General features: G+C 44.2%; 1 protein-coding gene across 5 annotated transcripts in view; it reads right to left on the minus strand.

Annotated features, from left to right (window-relative positions):
• LOC139320838 (calcipressin-3-like) overlaps positions 1 to 16,071 on the minus strand; it is a 68,358-nt gene that overhangs the window by 45,967 nt on the left and 6,320 nt on the right. For 3 of the 5 annotated variants that reach the window (XM_070949295.1, XM_070949296.1, XM_070949298.1), the window contains exons 2-7: positions 14,129 to 14,338; positions 11,967 to 12,035; positions 11,714 to 11,885; positions 7,683 to 7,742; positions 6,676 to 6,821; positions 935 to 1,031 (exon numbers count right to left, since the gene is read on the minus strand). In XM_070949295.1, the coding sequence (XP_070805396.1) occupies positions 935 to 1,031; positions 6,676 to 6,821; positions 7,683 to 7,742; positions 11,714 to 11,885; positions 11,967 to 12,035; positions 14,129 to 14,221 (637 nt within the window). In that variant the 5' untranslated portion in view covers positions 14,222 to 14,338. The remainder of the gene's footprint in view (positions 1 to 934; positions 1,032 to 6,675; positions 6,822 to 7,682; positions 7,743 to 11,713; positions 11,886 to 11,966; positions 12,036 to 14,128; positions 14,339 to 16,071) is intronic. The other 2 variants (XM_070949297.1, XM_070949299.1) reach the window with 1 other exon arrangement.

Consider the following 16,071-nt stretch of genomic DNA (forward strand, 5'->3'; position numbering starts at 1 on the left):
CCCACCCCCAAAAAGTGGGTGGAAATGTCTGTGCGTCTTATACAGTGAATGTTAACGAAGCCCTGCCCACCCGCCGGTCCCCACCCACCGGCCTCTACTCCCAGCAATTTGCCTCCTTGCAGCAAACAGACTGGTCAGCTTCAGCACAGCCTAATTTAGCACAAGCAGCTGATTGGCAGTTGGATATGCCTCCCAAAATACCACCTATCAGCTGTTCCAGGCTGCGGGGATTTCCACCGCCCATCACCACTGTCATCACCTATCACCACTGCCGCCTATTGCTGCCTCTGCGCATTCCATTTTTGGCTTCTACGCACCCCATTTTCAGCCTGTTCCAGGCGGCGGCAATCGCTGCCACTACCACTAATCCCACCGCCTGGACCGGGCTGAAAATGGGACGTGCTGAGGCCAAAAATGGGGCATGCTCAGGCCGAAAACGGGAAGCACAGAGGCCAAACATGGGGCGCGCGGAGGCGGTAATAAGTGGTGGTGATCCTCACAGCCTGGAACAGCTGATAGGCAGTATTCTGGGAGGCACATCCAACCACCAATCAGCTGCTTGTGCTAAATAAGGCTGTGCTGAAGCTGACCAGGCTGTTTGTTGCAAGGAGGCGAATTGCTGGTAGGCAGAGGCAGATTTTTTTTTCTTGTTTTCCTCCCCAAAAGCTAGGTGCGTCTTATAGTCCGGAAAGCATCTTATAGTCTGAAAAATAAGGTAAATACATAAAATTTGACTCCTCCGGGGGTCTTGGATCAGGATTTCTGGAAAATGCAGACCACAAAAGGAACTACCTTTGGGAAAGCTGAAGGGAGATTAAACCTCACACCCATCCCGCATGCATGAACTTGCTTCTTTGCTAATCAGAGGCTGAGGTTTAACAATCCAGTTTGTGAAACTGACCTTACGTAAAGAGGAAGAGGAGAAGAAACTTACCAAGGAGGGCTACCAGAAGCAGAATCACCACAATATAGTTTGCTTTCTTCTCCTTGTAGAAATATAAAAGCAGGCAGAACAGAATGATCTCCACCAGCTAAAGAACGAGAACAGAGAAATGACACTGGGTTTGAAATATGGCTGGGTTTTCAGGGTCCCCCCCCCATTCTTGCCTTTGCAGGCTGAAGAGACAGACACCCCCCCCCTTTGGAAATGAAATGAAAAAGGGGGTCTCTCCTGCCTTAGTTCCCCAGAAATCTGGGAGCTGGAGTTTGCATTCCAAGGACATATAGTCCTCGAATTACAACCATATTGGAAGATGCCTATTAGGGTCACAAGTTGTAATGGTGGTAAAAGGATTTTACTTTTTTGTGACGGTCATTAAGTGAACACGGTGGTCATAAGTGTAAGCCATTGTTCGCCATGGGCCGGAAGTGCCCGTTTTTAGCAAAACCGCCACAAAATGCAGTCACGTGACTACAGGACACTGCAGATGGCCGTAAATACAGGTAGTCCTCCACTTACGACTGCAATTGAGCTCCAAATTTCTGTGGCTAGGGGAGACAATTGTTAAGTGAATTTTGCTCCATTCTACAACCTTTCTTGCCACAGTTGTTAAGTTAGTAACACGGTTGTAAAATGAATCGGGCTTCCCCATTGACTTTGCTTCTCAAAAGGTCGCAAAAGGTGTTGATATAGCCCCCAAGACAATGCAACCGTCATAATATGAGTCAGTTGCCAAGTATCTGAATTTTGATCACGTGGCCATGGGGATGCTACAATAGTCGTAAGTGCAAAAAAAATGGTCATAAGTCACCTTTTTCAGTGACGTAACTTCGGTCACTAAATGAACTGTTGTAAGTCGAGCACTACCTGTATGCGTTGCCTAGTGCCCCAAATAGAGTCACGTGACTGTAGGGATTGTTCAAAGTTTCGGCCTACCTGAAAAAGAGGACTTATGAGCTGTGGTGGCGCAGTGGTTAGAGTGCAGTACTGCAGGCTACTTCTGCTGACTGCCGGCTGCCAGCACTTTGGCTGTTCGAGTCTCACCAGGCTCAAGATTGATTCAGCCTTTCATCCTTCCAAGGTCGGTAAAATGAGGACCCAGATTGTTGGGGGCAATAGGATGACTCTGTAAACCGCTTAGAGAAGGCTGTAAGGCACCATGAAGTGGTATATAAGTCTAAGTGCTATTGCTATTATGATCCAGCTCTGAGAAGGGGAATTCCCCCCAATGACCATTAGGACTTCAGATCTGGGTCATAAGTTCCCTTTTTCAGGTAGGTCATAACTTTGAACAGTCACTACTGTTATCAGCTTAGGAGGCCTGAATTATAGATTAGGTTTCACACATTGCACTAAACATGGCTGTTGTGGTCCGCCAGCAGCCTGCGGAGCTGGCAGCGGAGTCGGACAGCGATGAGGCTGAGGAAGAACATGGGCCAGTCCTGGAGGCTGGGGACGGCCCGGATGAGGGCTCTGCATCGGAGGCAGAGATGGGGCCAGGACTATCGGGGAGTGATTTGCGGACTCCGGAGCCTCCAGAGGCTGACAGCAGAGAGGCAGAGGAACAGGAGGAGCCTATTCCTAGTGCACGCATGAGAAGAGCTGCCAGAAGGCAAGAGCAGTTAAAGCAAAGAGGACGATTCAGGAATAGGGCCAAGAGATGATCGGCCCCTCTCATAAGGCTTAAAAGACCAGCATCGGCTCTTGGGCTCTTTGTTGGAAAACAATGTTGATAGGCTTGTTCTTGTCTTGCTGCACTTATCTCTTGTCGGCATCTTCTGCTTCTGAACTTTTGCCAAGAGAAGCCTTTGGCAGTTTGCCTAATTATACCAAGGTTGGTGATTAGATTGAAGAATTTGTGCTATGAAGACTTTGTTTTGATTTAGTTTGGACTACGCTGAGAATGAGTTAATTCTCAGCTGTTCTAATAAAGTCTGTTTGTTTTGGAACTGTTTGCCTCGAATACTACCTACTTGGGCGTGGGTCATAAAAATGGCTGGCTGGGGAATTCTGGGAGTTGAAGTCCACAGGTCTCAAGATTGGACACCCCTGGCATAGGTGGAGTGCAGTTTATTTTATCTATTTGTTAAAAGCTGATCCTGCCTTTTCTGCAGGAACTCAGGGCCACGCATTCAACACTCCCTGAGCTAAGCTTCACCCACCACGACAGCACAGCTAAATAGACTGGGCTTAGGGAAAAGGATTGGCTCTAAGTCACCCAGGGAGCTCTCATGGCCGAGAGTAGCTTTGAACCTGGGTTCGAAGCTGCAGCCGGTCCACATGCCATCTTATTCAAACCCTGAAACAGAGGAAGTGGGGAGCATGTTTGGGCTGGCATTGCTGTGTCTGCCATCTTGTTCATGAACATGTAAACATAACTCTATGAGGTATTAGGCAGTGCCTCAGTTCCTGAGCAATTATTGTTTAAATTATATTCTTACAATTGTGTGTAATTATTATTTTAATTATATTATCTTGTGTAATTGTTATTTTAATTATATACTTCATTTATGGAGGTTTTATTACATTGAGGTTTGATTAAAACTGTTTATTCAAAATGGATGACCATACACATTTTTTTTAAAAAAATCAGTAAAATCTTCTGGGGCCACACCTATTTGCTGAGCTGCTTCTTTCTGCTGGCAGATTCCTCATTTTTGGCTGTTTTGCTCAGAAAAGTGAAAACCAGCTTCTCTCAATAACACAAAAACTGATCCTCTGTAGTTTGTAAACCCTAGAACAGGGGTCTGCAACCTTGAACACTCAAAGAGCCATTTGGACCCGTTTCCCACAGAAAAGAAAACACCAGGAGCCACAAAACCCTTCCCGTGCCTGACAATTTCTGGAGCGGCCACAAAACTAGCATACGTAGTCGAATTAAACGTTCTGTTTTCTTCTGAAACTTTACTTTTCTTGGATTTATCCATGGTTGGCCTACCCGAGGTTGAAAAGCTCAATAAATCGTGTGCTGGCGGGTGTCGCACATTGGCGGTCATGACACATATTTTGAGTGACAAGGAGCCGCAGCAGAGGTGAAAGGTGAAAGAGACACATGCGGCTCCAGAGCCGCAGGTTGCTGACCCCCGCTCTACATTATTACAATGAGTTGGCCAACTTGCCTTGTTTAACATACTAGAACAGGGCTGTCAAACTTCCGGCCCATGGGCCAGATGCATCATGTGCTGGCCATGCCCGGTTTAGCGAAGGGGGGAAAAGTTCCGATGCGTCACGTGATACCACCGTGACAATGTGAGTTTGACACCCCTGCACTAGAGCTACCAGTAAAATAACCCAAGAGCTTGTGTTTAAACACAACTATCTAGGCTGGATATTGGGTAAGGATAGCAATAGCAATAGCCATAGAACGTAGACTTATATACCACTTCACAGTGCTTTACAGCCCTGTCTAAGTGGTTTACAGAGTCAGCATACTGCCCCAGCAATCTGGGTCCTCATTTTACCAATCTCGAAAGGATGGAAGGCTGAGTCAACCTTGAGCTGGTCAGGATCGAACTGCTGGCAGTGGGCAGAGGGAAGGAAGGAAGGAAGGAAGGAAGGAAGGAAGGAAGGAAGGAAGGAAGGAAGGAAGGACAATAGCAATAGACTTAAGACCTATATACCGCTTAGATTTATATAGCACTTAGACTTATATACTGCTCTCTAAGCGGTTTACAGTATCAGCCTATTGCCCCCAGCAATCTGGGTCCTCATTTTACCAATCTTGAAAGGATGGAAGGCTGAGTCAACCTTGAGCCACTCAGGATATCTAGAGATATCTAGGGATCCATTGTAACTGCAGGTCTAAAACTCAATTTGGGATCACATCATGTTAAATCATAATGTTACCTAATTGGTTTGACTTACCGTATTTTTCAGAGTATAAGATACACTTTTTTCCCTCCTAAAAGAGGATGAAAATTTGGGTGTGTCTTATACTCCAAATGTAACCCCACGTGGTGCCCAAAATGGTTACCCTGAACAGCTGCTGCCTTCTCTTACTCCTTCCGCGCTTTGCCTGCTTTAGTCACTGGAGCTCCCTCCAAGGATCAGCTGTGCTTTTCAAGCTGTTTTTCAGCCCCAACGCAAGAGAAGCGATCTTCCATGCTTTGCCTGCTTTTCTAATTTGCTGCTCCCTCCGAGGATCAGCTGTGTTTTTGAAGCTATTTTTCAACCCCAACGCAAGCGAAGCGATCTTCCATGCTTTGCCTGCTTTTCTAATTTGTTGCTCCCTCCGAGGATCAGCTGTGCTTTTGAAGCTGTTTTTCAGCCCCAACGCGAGAGAAGCGATCTTCCGTGCTTTGCCTGCTTTTCTAATTGCTGCTCCCTCCGATGATCAGCTGTGCTTTAGAAGCTGTTTTTTAGCCCCAACCTCAAAACCGGTGAGCGAACTAATGTGCTGAAACTGACCATGCTAAGGACTAGCCAGATGAATACCTGGTAGGCAGAATTTTTTTCCCCCTATTTTCCTCCCCAAAAACTAAGGTGCGTCTTATACTCTGAAAAATACGGTAATACAATCTATTCATATATCATTGCGATTTGCAATTCATAATTTATGGCAAGGGGGCAGTCAACTTTTTGATGCCTGAGAAACACTCTTAACAAAACTGAAGCTGACAGTGGCAGTATTGTGGGGGGGGTTGTTTTGTTTCCTAAAAGCATTGGGGCAGATTCTTGATTATTTTAAACTACAGTCATCCCGTTTCAGAATTTATCTTTCTGAGGATAAGAAACCTGTCTGGTTTTTTTTTGCCAGCACCAGATTGCATACAGCTCTGAAGCTGCCCATCCTTGCTTTATGGCTCAATTTGATATATGAACTCGGCTCTTCTGACCCACCCGCCCTACAAACCAATTAAAACGAAAGCTCTAGATCAGCATTTTTCAAACTTGGCAACTTTAAGACGCAGGGAAGCCTGCTCCCCAAATTCCCCAGGCAGCCGGCAATTCTGAGAATCAAAAGCCCACGCCTCTTCAAGTTGCCAAGATTTGAGAAACCCTCATCTAGATCAAGGAACCACAGAGCAAGCACAAAACATCACTTATTGGCTTTAGGCCAGTGGTGAAATCCATTTTTTTTTACTACCGGTTCTGTGAGTGTGGCAGGGGAAGGATACTGTAAAATCCCCATTCCCTTCCCACTCCAGGGGAAAGGATACTGTAAAATCTCCATTCCCACCCCACTCCAGGGGAAGGATATTGCAAAATCTCCATTCCCTTCCCACTCCAGGGGAAAGGATACTGCAAAATCCCCATTCCCTTCCCACTCCAGGGGAAGGATACTGCAAAATCCCCATGCCCTTCCCACTCCAGGGGAAAGGATACTGCAAAATCCCCATTCCCTCCCCACTCCAGGGGAAAGGATACTGCAAAATCCCCATTCCCTCCCTGCTCCTGGGGGAAGGATATTGCAAAATCTCCATTCCCACCCCACTCCAGGGGAAGGATGCTGCAAAATCTCCAGTCCCACCCCACTCCAGGGGGAAGGATACTGCAAAATCCCCATTCCCACCCCACTCCAGGGGGAAGGATACTGCAAAATCCCCATTCCCTCCCCACTCTGGGGCCAGCCAGAGGTGGCATTTGCCGGTTCTCTGAATTACTTAAAATTTCCGCTACCGGTTCTCCAGAACCTCTCAGAACCTGCTGGATTTCACCCCTGGCTTAGGCCTCTAAATGAAACGAAGCTGAGGAAGAAGAGCACAGATTAGACTCGATTAAATGGGTCACTTTACCATATACAGAAGGAATGGCCAGCTGACCAAGTGCTTTCTGATGTTCTCTCCTGTCATGACTTCATGATTGTTCGGTCCAAAGGTGATCAGCAGGTACGTCCCAACAATGGCTAAGGCGCAGCCTATGAAGGACAAAACATAACGCCCTTTGGCAGGATGAAGACAGGAAAAGCTGTGTTAGTGCATTAATACAACCGCTCTGAGTTATACACATGCATAGCAGTGCCGAAATACAATTTTTTTTTACTACCGGTTCTGTGGGCGTGGCTTGATGGGCGTGGCTTGATGGGCGTGGCAAGGGAAGGATACTGCAAAATCTCCATTCCCTCCCCACTCCTGGGGGAAGGATACTGCAAAATCTCCATTCCCACCCCACTCCTGGGGGAAGGATACTGCAAAATCCCTATTCCCTCCCCACTCCTGAGGGAAGGATACTGCAAAATCTCCATTCCCACCCCACTCTGGGGCCAGCCAGAGGTGGCATTTGCCGGTTCTCCGAACTGCTCAAAATTTCCGCTACCGGTTCTGCAGAACCTGTCAGAACCTGCTGGATTTCACCCCTGATGCATTTGGGGACCCCTGCACTAAATAAATGGCTGTAACTTGAGGGCTACCTGTGTGTTATAATTAAAACAATTAGCAAAAAAAAAAAAAAAGGAAAATGGAAGAAGGAAAACGGAAGAAGGAATGCATCCCAGGGATCCGGATGTAAATTAATAAGGAAAGTGCTGCCCCCTTTTCTTCTGGCTATCCAAGATGAGAAACCAACATAACCCTCCAACCTATCCTTCTGAAATAATGAAAAAGTAGCCAGCTACCTCCAAGCCGGTCCTAACAAATTAGCAGGTACGAAAAAAGCTAAAATAATAATTGCAATTTTAAGGGAGAGAGGAGAGAGTGCCAGAAATCAATTCTTGTTGATTTGTACAATCCAAGCAAGGGAAGCAAAGGTAAAAAGAAACGTGCTGAAGACGGGCAGTTCTGAAAAAATGCATCCAGCCACTTACTCAAGAAGTCTTTAGGTTTCCATTTTTCCCTGATGAATATGACACCGATGATTGCACTTGCTGCATGAGAAAATAGCAAGCAATGAGTTTTGCCGATGCTAGAGACAGCTGGTCTGATTAGTTCAAGCTGGGGTATGTGTCAGTGGTGGGTTTCAAAATTTGTTACTACCAGTTCTGTGGGTGTGGCTTGGTGGGCGTGACATGGCTTGGTGGGCGTGGCTTGGTGGGCATGGTAGGGGAAGGATACTGTAAAATCTCCATTCCCACCCCACTCCAGGGGAAGGTTACTGCAAAATCCCCATTTCCTCCCGATCAGCTGGGACTCGGGAGGCAGAGAACGGGGGGGGGGGGGGGCAGGACCAGTCAGAATTTTTACTACCGGTTCTCCAAACTACTCAAAATTTCCGCTACCGGTTCTCCAGAACTGGTCAGAACCTGCTGAAACCCACCTCTGGTATGCATGTATTTTCACTTGTGGAAATGTTTGATTGAATATTAGGGTTTCCCTCCTCCCTCTTTTATTTTTGAGTAAATCAGCATAACTGGAGAACATCTGGCCTACATATCAAAGCTTCCTGGATCTGGGAGGATGTAAGACTATGGATCTTGCCAGCATCTTGAAGATTTGCTACCTGCACCGCCATCTGACCTTATTTACATAGGAAGCAATTTTATATGGATTGTCAACTATTTCAGTTGTTGAGATACGTCTGATACTAGAAATATCAATAAAGGAGAATATTTGTAGCTCAGGGTTGACATGAGGGGTCCCTGGTGCTCTTTGAGCTTTCTTGCCTTCTTGCAGGCGTTTCATTACCCTAGTAGCATCATCAGTGCTAGTAAGGAATGCTGTTTGCTACCGTATCAGTTTATTTTTTAATTTCACAACATATAGATAGATTTAACCATAGTTTCAATTGGGAAAACGTGACAATCCTAGACCAGGCCAAATCCAAAAATGCCAGGGAATGTCTAGAAGCCTGGCACTCTGACAAATCAGCCATCAATAGACACATAGACATTAACAACATCTATACACTATACACTTTATTATTTAATATCTACTCTGAGTCAATTTTCAACGAAGCACTGGAGAAGATTGATGCTGGCCTCAAAGTGTTCCGACCAACAATTTAAGATATGCTGATGATACAGTTTTGTTTGTCAGTAAGCATGAAGACCCTTCAGCTCCTCAACAACAGAATCTCAGAAATATCTGAAAAATATGGCTTGAAGCTTTACACCTCAAAAACCAAGAACATGGTCGTCAGCAAACAACCCATTAATTACCACTGATAAATTCGGAAGGAATACCATTAGAAAAAGTTGAAAGGATCACGTACCTCGGTTTTAATTGACATGAAAGCTGGGACATGATCAGTGAAGTAAAGACAAGGATAGAGAAAGCTCGAACAGCATTCCTCAAAATGAAAAAAGTCTTCTGCAGTCACGACATAAGCCTAAGACTGAAAATCAGGCTTGTCAGATGTTACATCTTTTCTATCCTGCTCTATGGAATAGAGAGTTGGTCTCTGACAGAAAACCACTTGAAGAGACTAGAAGCGTTTGAAATGTGGATTTACAGACGACTGTTACGTATAAACTGGGTTAACAAAATCACAAATGAGGAGGTGACAAGCCGCCTGGGAAAGCAAAGGGAAATCATCAAAACCATAAAAAAGCGAAAGTTAGAATATTTTGGACATGTGATGAGACACCCAGAAAAATACGACATCCTTCAACTTAATCCTCCAGGGAAAGATTGAAGGCAAATGAGGTCCAGGCAGAAGAAGAAAATCATAGCTTCCAAATCTAAGGGACTGGTTTGGACAAAACTCAGCAGCACTTTTTCATGCAGCTGTTGACAAAAATAGGATCGCCAACATGATCGCCAACGTCCAATGATGGATATGGCACAACAAGAAGAAGAATACACTATGCAAAAGAGACAATCAACTACCCCAAAAGAGAACAAAAAAAGACTCCAGCATCTCTCCACCAGGAATCAGCACCCAGATCAGCATAGATTAACACTAGGGTGGATAAAAATCAATGATTTTTTAAAAAAAAATCAGATTTTTTTTTTGGTTTAAATCGGATTTTTTTGATTTAAATCGGATTTTTTTTTATTTTTATCGAATTTATTTTAATAAAAAACTTTTGGGGTAAAAATCTATCGTAGGATAGTTTTCTATTTAAGATACATAAATAATTTAGTTTATTCAGCATGAAATGGAGCTTAGTTATGTAGCATGAGGCTGTATATTCTGCAACACTGGGACTATCGGTGAGTCAACAGTGGGTCAAAGGAGTAGCAGAGATGACAGTTGCTCTTTAAAAATTATGATTTAAATCGAGTTGATTTAAATCAAGCCTTTTTGCTAGTGATTTAAATCATGATTTAAATTGTGATTTAAATCAACTCGATTTAAATCAAATCCACCCTGATTAACACCAAGGTCAACTTCAGACCAACAATCAAGTAAGCAATACCCCCAATAAAGAAACTGCCAAAGAGCCATCAGTAAACAGCCCAAGCAAAGAATCCCTAAGACTGTTTCCACCTCCCCAACACAAAGAGGCAAGACACCAGAATATAAACTGATGGCAAACAGCATTCCTTACTAGCACTGATGATGTTACCTAGTTAGGGTAACGAAACTTGTCTGCAAGAAAACAAGCAAGCTCAGAGAGCACCAAGGACCCTTTTGCTAGAAATATCATCGGGCCTAAATCGTACAGCATTGTGGGAGGCGTCTGCAGGCGCAAGTCTTATCTGCATGGCAGAAGGAATAACCTTGAGAAACCGGAGGAAGAGGGCCAACGAATATACAATGGTCAGATAAAAGAAATCTATGTCCCAGCCAGAATTGTTACCTGAGGTAAACATCTCAGACAAACCCTCCCTGGTTCTCCTGAAGGTAAAGGAAAGGAAGGGAAAGGCACAAACTTTCAAGACTCTCGTGACTTATAACTTTGTAATTAAAGTTGGCTGCACTGTTAATTATCGTATGCCTTGCTTGTGCTCTTCCCTCAAATTAAGTTTTAACTGTTTCAATTGTTGTTTTTTAAATGGTTTTAATTTTAGTTGCTCATTTGTAATTACAGGTAGTCCTCCTCTTACAACGGTTCATTTAGTGACCATTCAAAGTTACAATGGCACTAAAAAACCTGACCATTTTTCACACTTGACTGTTGCAACACCCTGATAGTCATGGGATCAAAATTCGGGTGCTTGGTAACTGACTCGTATTTTATGACGGTTACAGTATCGTGAGGGTCACGTGATCCCCTTTTACGACCGTTTGACAAGCAAAGTGCATGGGGAAGACAGATTCACTGAACAACCGTGTATGAATTTAACAGCTGCAGTGATTCACTTAACAGCTGTGGCAAAGAAGGTCGTAAAATGGGGCAAAATTCACTTAACAAGTGTTTCACTTAGAAACAAAAATTTTGTGCTCAGTTGTGATCGTAAGTGGAGGACTACCTGTGTTTTACTTGCGAGCCACTTAAAGAGTAACAATTGCTAGATGGGTAGCTACATAAATTGAATGAACGAATAAACAAATCCACTTAATAACAGTCTGTCCGAGTTTGTTGCAAAAATCAAATCCAGAAGCACGCGCAGATAAACTGATGCAGCAGGATCCACTAACTTCTTTATATTCACAATTATACATGAAGTAAGTTTACAATACCAACAGCAGATTCACAGTTTCATTTCAGCTCAGAAGAGCAGACAAGTTCAGACATACAGCTGCACAGCTCAGAGCTTAACATACACTGGTTTCAGTTTCGTTTCTCTGCACAGAATCAGAAGCTGCAGACTAAGACACTCCCTGGGCTTCAGTATGCCTCAGCAGCACCCAATTGGCTGACTTAGTTGCTATGCCTATTCATTGGCTGACCTTGTTCCCGTGTCTTCCCAGTCATGAATATTCTGACGCAGTCCTATCAGCATTCATGGGCTTGGTTTCCTAGCCTGCTCTACTACGAAGAGAAGCTCTGACATGTATTGAGGGACTTACCTATGACAGAGACAGCTCCCAGAGGCACTATCAGAGACAGGGGGGCAAAAGCGTAGGCGGAGAAGACCCCCAATTCTCCCAGGCAGAGAAGGAACAAACCGCACCACCATGTCTTGGTCCTAAAATAAGCCTTTGTCTCTTTGCAACTCACCAACCGGATATGACTGTATTTCTAGAGGAAGAAAAGGAGGATGAGAAAGTGCATTGGGGTTTCTATGGCTCTGGAATCCTTTTGCTCCTTCTCTCAACTCACCTGGAGGTTGAGAGCAATGCTGATCATCAGATGCCCAAAAATGGCCAGCAAGGCACCAATCAGATTTTCCTGCAATGAAAGGAAAAAAGCACAGCGATTAAACTTCGCAGCTTCTGTCAATGCAAGACGGACCTACAGGTAGTCCTCGACTTACAACAGTGGTGAAAACTGAACCAGTTTGCCACCGGTTCTCTGGCTGTGCATGCACAGTGCGCGCCAAATGCACGCATGCACATTACACACCAAAAGGAGACTTGGGAAGGTAAGTAGAACAGCGAGGGAGGGGGGATCAGCTGTGCCACACAATTTAGATTCACTAGAAAGCAGGTTTTTAGAGATTTTAAATCATGTGGCACAGCTGGTCGTTGGAAAAATGGTTGGGAGGAACCAGTAGCTTTTTAAAAAACTTTTTATCACTACCGGTTTGCCCGAACCGGTGCGAACCGGTAGCATTTCACCACTGATTTACAACCTTTCATTTAGCAACGGATCGAACATTATAATGGCATTGAAAGAAGTGTCTTTATCACCAGTCCTCAGACTTACAATATTCAAGTAAAAGTCATGCAAGGAGGACTTATGTCCAGGCAAACATAAAATCCATGTCAGCTTTCTCCAAATCGATGCTCTCAAAAGATACATTGAATGGGCCTGAACCGAACTCATCCCCAAGTTCAACACTACGTAGGTCACTGTATTAAGAGGAATCTGGTCCGTTGCATTTCCAAACTCATTCATGCAAGAATTCTCAGGCCAAAAGCACCCCTGGACAGGTAATCCTCGACTTACAACCATTCAGAAATGATTTATGATCGGTCTTCACACTTATGACTATTGCAATACCCTCACAGTCACATGATCAAAATTTGGAATGCTTGACACCCAGGATGTATTTCTGACAGTCGCAGCATTCTCAGGATTCTGTGATCACCATTTGCAACCTTCCCAGCTGTCTTCCAACAAGCGAAATCAAAGGGAGAAGCCGGATTTGCTTAATGACCGTGTGACTCACTTAACAACCATAGTGATTCTTTTAAGGTCATAAAATTGGGTGCGTCTCACTTGCTTTCTGACTTTCCCAAAAATTACGGTAGATTATTTGGCAATATTATAACATTATCAGAAGAGCAGCTCATCCCCATTAGGTGGACCAGACCAGAAAATCAATTCCACAGGAAGATCCGAACTACCGTATTTTTCGGAGTATAAGACGCACCGAAGTATAAGACGCAGCTTAGTTTTTGAGGAGGAAAATAGGGGGGAAAAAATCTGCCTACCAGTTATTCATCTGGCTAGCATTCTTAGTCTGGTCAGCTTCAGCACATTAGTTCATTGGTTTTGAGTGTGTGCTTTTTATCCCTGCTTGGGGATAAAAAATAGCTTCTAAAACACAGCTGATCTTTGGAGAGAGAAGCAATGAGAAAAGCAGGCGAAGCTCAAAAGATCAGCTTCACTGGCTGGCGCCTCGTTAGTGCTGAAAAAAAGCTTCTAAAGCACAGCTGAGAGTCGGAAGGAGCAGGCAAAGCACAGAAGATCAGCTTCACTCGCTAGTGCCTCATTAGGGCTGAAAAAAAGCTTCAAAAAAGCTACATTCGGAGTATAAGATGCACCCAAATTTTCAGCCTCTTTTAGGGGGGGAAAAAGTGCGTCTGAAAAATACGGTATATTTTATTGAGGTTGGCTATAATAACCGAATCTGTTTGAACTGTACCTTCCCTCCTTATAACTCCAATAAATAGGAGAGTGACTGCTTGAGTCACTTTTGAATACAAATAGTTGTGTACTCAAATTTACAGCCTCTTTTGCCATGGTTGTTTTAAAAAAATCACTGTGGTTGTTAAGTGAGACAGGCATGACTGTATTTATGTATCTATACCGTCACCCATTTCATGTCTCTTTCTCCAGCCACTGATCCCGAGGTCCACGTTTCTGAGCTACACCCTTTGTGTCTTTACATTTTTGGAGCACTTTATTCCTATAGTATTATTATTTTTTTATATACATATTGTAAGTTGCCCAGAATTACCCGTGGTAAGATGGCTAGCCAATACATTTAATAAATATTTAAAAATATATTATTAAAATATTAAGCCTCTTTTTGTGCTACCTCGGGCCCCTGTGGTGAATCTCAGAAACAAAAACTTGAGGATAAAAGAAATTACCTTGTAAGAGAAGGCATCTTCGTGGACTGCCACAGGGACTGGCTGAGTCACTAGCTGCTCTAGTTGCAAGCTGGGGTTGTTTGCTTTCTCCATTTTAGGTTATCTGTACATTTCCGGTGTTTAAATTCAGCACCACTTTAAATCCAGGAAGTGGCCAGACGGTCTCCCTGGTTCCTTCCCCATCTGCCTCCTCTAGAGAATAGCCGTAATCTGATTGAACAAAGAAAGCAGATTCATTAACTGTTCTCCAAAGTAAAGTTAAATAGAAGAGGAGAAACCAGAGGATGTATTGGGGGGGGGGGGGAGGGAGGGAGAGAGAATGAGAATGAATGAGTTTTGTTGTTGTTAGTCACGAAGTTGTGTGTTACCCATCGCGACCCCATGGACAATGTTCCCCCAGGCCTTCCTGTCCTCTATCATCCTCTGGAGTCCATTTAAGCTCACACCTAATGCTTCAGTGACTCCATCCAGCCACCTCGTTCTCTGCCGTCCCCTTCTTCTTTTGCCCTCCATCTTTCCCAGCATTGGGCTCTTCTCCAGCGAGTCCTTCCTTCTCATTAGGTGGCCAAAGTATTTGAGTTTCATCTTCAGGATCTGGCCTTCTAAAGAGCCGTCAGGGTTGATCTCCTCTAGGAGTGACCGGTTGGATCGCCTTGCAGTCCAAGGGACTCGCAGGAATTTTCTCCAGCACCAGAGTTCAAAGGCCTCCATTCTTTGGCGCTCAGCCTTTCTTATGGTCCAACTTAAATGAGTTTACTTTAGATAAATGCCCATCTCCATCCTATTTATGTATCAGTCCCTGAGAGATCCTTGGTGCTCTCTGAGGTTGGTTGTTTTCTTGGCAGACGTTTCATTACCCAACTAGGTAACATTATCAGTGCTTTGCTAATGAGCCTTCATGACTTACCTAGTCAGGTAATGAAATGTCTGAGAGCACCAAGGATCCCTCTCATTTCAACCCTGAGCTACAAATATTCTCCTTGATCGGTACTGATCCCTTTTATCCAGTTTCTTTTTAATGCTTAATGTTTGTAAGCCTTGAATTATTTTATATTATGTTTTACGATGCTGTAAGCCTCCCAGAGTTGCCTGACAGTGAGATGGGCCGCATATACATCTAATAAATAAAAATGTATCAATGTTATTTGCCATGAGTTGATATTCCCAGACTGATTGTCAGAGAGCTTTGAAAGAGTATGGAAGTCCATTAAATATGAATCAATGTTAAGTCTACATCCCACTTTTGGTGCAGCCTCTGGAAGTGGCATACTCTCCCCTACTACGGGTAGTCCTTGACTTACAACCATTTATTTAGTGACCATTTGAAGTTACAAAAAAAAATGACTTGCAACTGGTCCTCACATAAGTCACAGCATCCTCGTGGTCACATGATCAGAATCCACATGCTTGGCAACCAGTATATATTTACCAGCAGCATCCCAGGGTCACGTGATCGCCATCCAGCCAGCTCCCAACAAGCTAAGTCTATGGGGGAAACTGTTGTGACCCAGGCCCAAGTAGGTATTATCAGACGCAATGAGTTCAAAAACAGACTTTATTAGAACAGCTGAGAATTAACTCATTCTCAGCGTAGTCTAAACTAAATCAAAACAAATTCTTCATTACACAATCCTTCGGCCTTATCACCAACCTTAGTCTAATTAAGCAACCTGCCAAAGGCTTTTCTTGGCAAACGTTCAGAAGCAGAAGACCCCGACAAGAAATAAATGCAGCAAGACAAAAAGCAAATCTATCAACGTTGTTTTCTGACAAAGAGCCCAAGAGCCGTTGCTGGTCTTTTAAGCCTTATGGGAGGGGCCAATCATCTCTTGGCCTTACTCCCGAGTCGTCCTTTTAGCTTTAGCTGCTCTTGCCTTCTGGCAGCTCTTCTCATGCGTGCGCTAGGAACAGGCTCCTCCTGTTCCTCTGCCTCTCTGCTGTCA

Source organism: Pituophis catenifer, unplaced genomic scaffold, assembly GCF_029215685.1.
Source record: "Pituophis catenifer annectens isolate HBS135680 unplaced genomic scaffold, rPitCat1.0.hap2 SCAF_9, whole genome shotgun sequence".
Lineage (NCBI taxonomy): Eukaryota > Metazoa > Chordata > Lepidosauria > Squamata > Colubridae > Pituophis > Pituophis catenifer.